At 43.9% G+C, this 5,000-nt stretch overlaps 1 protein-coding gene across 1 annotated transcript in view; it reads left to right on the top strand.

The window, feature by feature from the left end:
- LOC134467652 (dynein axonemal heavy chain 9-like) overlaps positions 1-5,000 on the top strand; it is a 296,718-nt gene that overhangs the window by 287,290 nt on the left and 4,428 nt on the right. The window contains exon 75 of the mRNA XM_063221491.1: positions 524-672. Coding sequence (XP_063077561.1) covers positions 524-672 — 149 coding nt within the window. The remainder of the gene's footprint in view (positions 1-523; positions 673-5,000) is intronic.

The raw sequence follows: 5,000 nt of genomic DNA, 5'->3' as shown, positions 1-5,000 counted from the left end.
GGGCAGCCACATATTTTCTCTGTTTTGTTGTTGTTGTTGTTTTGATGTATCTCGTCCTTTTGGGTGCTGGCGGCTTTCTTTTTTTTGATCTGGACAACAAGCTTCATTTATTTTTTCCCTCATTTACATACAGATTTTCCAGCTCATTTTGCATGGTTTGTTGTTGTCTGATTTTTTTCTTTTTTTGCTGTTGTTTTCTGCACCACAGCGCAAAAAATGAGGATTAAAATGATCACAGTGTGATTGTAGACCCTTGTCTGTACCTAACTGAGATATGTGACCTTTCACGCAGCGCACAAACTAATGAGTCTTCTGTTTCCTCCTCTTCTGCTTACCTAAACACGCACGCGCACACGCGCACACGTACACACACACACACACACACACACACACACACACACACACACACACACACACACACACACACACACACACACACACACACACACACACACACACACACACACACACACACACACTACTCTGCATAACACTACATAACAACTACATAACACCTCTGCAGGGACTTCGTTGAGGAGAAGCTGGGGAGCCAGTATGTTCTGGGTCGATCGCTGGATTTCGCCGTGTCCTTTGAGGAGTCCGGAGCCGCCACACCCATGTTCTTCATCCTCTCGCCCGGCGTAGACCCCCTCAAGGATGTGGAGAAACACGGTAAGAAGCTGTAATTATCACTCAAGGACGTGTAGTGGAAAAACACGGTAAGAAGCTGTAATAACCACTCAAAGACGTCGAGAAACACGCTAACAAGCTGTAATAATCACTCAAGGATGTGAAGAAATACGGTAAGAAGCTCTAATAATCACTCAAAGACACAGAGAAACACGCTAAGAAGCTGTAATAATCACTCAAGGATGTGGAGAAACACGGTAAGAAGCTCTAACAATCACTCAAGGACGTGGAGAACATCTCTCCACCTCTCCCTCTCTCCACCTCTCCCTCTCCCTCATATATGTTGACAAACACGGTAAGAAGCTGTAACACTCAAATACTCATTTATTGCTTCAATATCGGCCTCACCACCAACAAATTCCCTCAACATTTTCTGTTAATCTCTAAAGAGTCCATATAGTCTATAATCTGCCCTGTGACTCTTCAATGCAAACTGCCATTGATATTGAGTCAATAAATGCTCTGTTTATTTTCTGACTCGAGAAGAGCATGTTAACAGCGGTGTACGAGACGTTAGTGTGAGTAGCGCCGCTCCACCAGGGGGCTCCGGAGCTACACACACGCATGTGGTGGGGCAGCAGGCTAGGGATTTAAAGTCCAACTCCCTAACCATTACACCATGGCTGCTAGAGCAGGACAATGGTAGTGCAGGACATTAATATGTAATCATATAGGTTATTGTTTTGTTTATTTGCTTGTTTGTTACAGTGTTATTGGCCATGGTGTTATGAGCAATGAAGCAATGTGGAATGTATATGGATATTGTGACGACTGGAGGCTGTTGTTTTTTTTGTTCTTGTATGTTTTGCATGTTGTTTGTGCTCGATCATTTTCTCGTTTGCTTGGACGCATGGTACGCCTTTAGCAAAGCTGCAATGTTGTGATACCGCTGTGTGTGTAGCGTAGACGAGTGGTAGTGGTGGTTGTGTCCATTTAACTTGCAGTATTGGATTAAGGTAATTACACGTACACGGGCCCAGGTCTCTGAGGTTTTCTGTTTCCCATTGTTTTAACTTGACGTAGCTTGAAAGAGCATTATTGATTACGGTACATAGGCTGTTACAAGCAGACCAGCAGAGTCCCAAAGGGATGTAGTATATTGAGGCAATGAACACAGGGCCAATTCCAAGAACTCGGCTGCGTTCTATTGTGGTGCAATATACTGTAGTGCAATACAGAGTCTTTAATGAGACAATATAGGGTTTTAAAGGCCACATCTTCTGTAAAGACTGTTGTTTAGTATTAGTAAACATGCAGTGGATAATTATGTGTATTGTTTGGTAGTTCATCATAATGGTTTTTTTTTTCAGTTTTTTGGAGTTTCTCCTCTCTCTGCTAACTATGGTTACAGTATATGCTAAATATTTACCATGTATGCAATTCAGAGTAGTAATTTCCCAGTACATGGAATGGGTTGCTGATCCCACATAGCATCACACACACACACACACACACACACACACACACACACACACACACACACACACACACACACACACACACACACACACACACACACACACACACACACACACACACAGAAGCACACATGCACACGCATGCGCACACATGCACACGCACAGACATACACACACATACACACATGCACGCATGCATGCACACACACACATGCACGCACTCATGCACACACACACACTCCTGGGAGGTAGCCAGCAACTGTGCGGCGATCGAATGTGTGTGTGTGTGTGTGTGTGTGTGTGTGTGTGTGTGTGTGTGTGTGTGTGTGTGTGTGTGTGTGTGTCTCTGTGTGTGTGTGTCTGTGTGCATGCATGCAAATGTGTGTGCGTGTGCGTGCTTATGCGTGCGTGTGTCTGTGTGTGTCTGTGTGTGTGTGTGCGTGCGTGCGTGCATGCGTGCGTGCGTGTGTGTGCACGCGTGTGATTATGCGTGCCTGTGGGCGTGACTAATCTTATCACAGCCAGAGCTCAACGGCCAATTAGCTGCAACGGCTCCTTAAATATGATTTCCCCATTCGTGGCGTCACGGTCAGACATTAGGAGTTAACCTGAAAAGGTCACACTGCAGCCTCAAGGCTGGCCTGGGACTAGAAAATGGCCTGGCCAATTTGGCTCAGACCCACCCCCCATCCCTCACCAAAAAAAAAAGAATTAAGATTTATTTTAATAAATAATAAAACATTTTAATTTAATAATTATAGTAATAAATTATTTAACTTGAGTTTAGGGGTGGACCTGGACTTCAAACCGGCTCAGCCATTTTTTGGCTTAGGCCCGCACCTCTCAGAACCACCCGAAGTGCAGGATAAACGACAGTTCACATCAATGTGCATTGAGATTGATGTTAAAGATAATTCATTTAAGTTAAGGGATGAAGCTGCTTTCATTGGTTAAGGCCCACTTTATTTATTGAAGATTGACCAATGGGTCGTCTGCTGTAAATTGTGAATCAGGGGGAAGAAAACAACAGCCCCTGACTGTACATACACTCACAGACGGCACGTTTCCTTAACGTCTCCGTGAGCAGTGCGAGTCAGAGAATTTCGCGGGCTGCCTTTCACACTGCACAGTCAACGTCCACGTTCTATCCGCGGCCAGCAGCCATTCATTTTCAATGGGAGCCGCGCATTGAACGCGTACGGGAGGGACATGCACCGCGCTTACACTGTGTTCCTGTGTGCAAGGCATGATTTGTTTTCATGCATTCTAACCGTTTCGGACTGATAACGGACACGTGAAGTTGACGTACTGTGGACGTCCGGGCCGTTGGTGAGTACGCACGGTGAGAACTGTCGGCCTACCGGGAGCATGCCCTGTATGCCACATTACCAGTCCAGCCCTGTACAGCTCCACGCCCACCTCACACACGGCACTGCCTGAATATATCTGTAATTCTTAGTGTCTCATTTTGTGAAATGCCTCGTTTCTTTTCTTTCTTCCCGATCCGTCTACCTCTGTGTTTCCTCAATGTTGCATGATTTTCCCCTTTCATGAAATGAACAGTTTCTTCCCATTGTATCGGGGTAGCTACTGTACTGCAGGTTCAAGTTCAAAGCAAGGTTATTTCCAGATTCACCTCTCGCTCTCTCTCTCTCTCTCTCTCTCTCTCTCTCTCTCTCTCTCTCTCTCTCTCTCTCTCTCTCTCTCTCTCTCTCTCTCTCTCTCTCTCTCTCTCTCTCTCTCTCTCTCTTTCTCTCTCTCTCTCTCTCTCATCTCGCACTCTCTCCCTGCCCGTCTCTCTAAAATTACCCATCATTTGAAGTGAAAAAATACTCCCTGAAAATAAGAGGGTATTCCACGTTTTAATTCCATGCCTGTGACAGCATCCGTGCACTTTTATTTCTTTACTCTTCCTATTCCCTACTTCACTTTCTTCCTGATGTATATGTCTGCATGTGTTTATGTCTATGTTTGTGTCCAATCTGATCCGTCTTGCATTGTACTATATATTATGTGTATGTAGAGTAGAGTAGCGTATCATCTATTGATCCCAAGGGAAATTACGTTTTATGTTGTATTATGTGTAAGATGGTAGCTAGACACCTTAATTTCAGGATAAATAAAGAGACTACTCTATTCTACTCTACGCTACTGTACTCTATTCTAATATACTCTACACCAGGGGTCAGGAACCTATGGCTCTAGAGCCACATATGGCTCTTTTGGGAACTGTATATGGCTCTTACTTATCTAGGGTTGCCAACCATCCCTTAAAATATAAAGGTATAAAAGTACGGGTTCCATATTGAGTTGAAACGGGACAAGGGAGGTTAAAAAGTGTTAAAAGGCAGGAAATTACATCTAAGAAATACAAAATTCTCCCAGACCCTCACCATAATGAAGTTGACAGTTGGCAACCCTATTACCTGTTATCAATAAAAGCAATAACTTGATAGTACACTCTAAAACTTTTGGGCTTAATTGAAATACACGCTTTACTTAGTGTTAAAAAATTGTATGGGTCTCATGAACATTTCTTTTTAAAAATTTGGCCTTTATGGCTCTCTCCACCAAAAAGGTTCCTGACCCCTGCTCTACACTAGTCTACTGTACTCTACTCTACTCTACACTACTCTCTTCTGTTTTATTGTATATTGTACTCTACTCTACTCTACTCTACTCTACTCTACTCTACTCTACTCTACTCTACTCTACTCTACTCTACTCTACTCTACTCTACTCTACTCTACTCTACTCCTTTCTACTCCACACTACACTACACTACGTTACTCTCTACACTACTCTATTCTAGCACAGCTACACCTTTGACAGCAGGATAACATCTCTCTCTCTCTCTCTCTCTCTCTCTCTCTCTCTCTCTCTCTCTCTCTC

The sequence above is a fragment of the Engraulis encrasicolus genome, chromosome 17, assembly GCF_034702125.1.
Source record: "Engraulis encrasicolus isolate BLACKSEA-1 chromosome 17, IST_EnEncr_1.0, whole genome shotgun sequence".
Classification (NCBI taxonomy): domain Eukaryota; kingdom Metazoa; phylum Chordata; class Actinopteri; order Clupeiformes; family Engraulidae; genus Engraulis; species Engraulis encrasicolus.
This window is presented reverse-complemented; position numbering and strand designations above follow the sequence as displayed.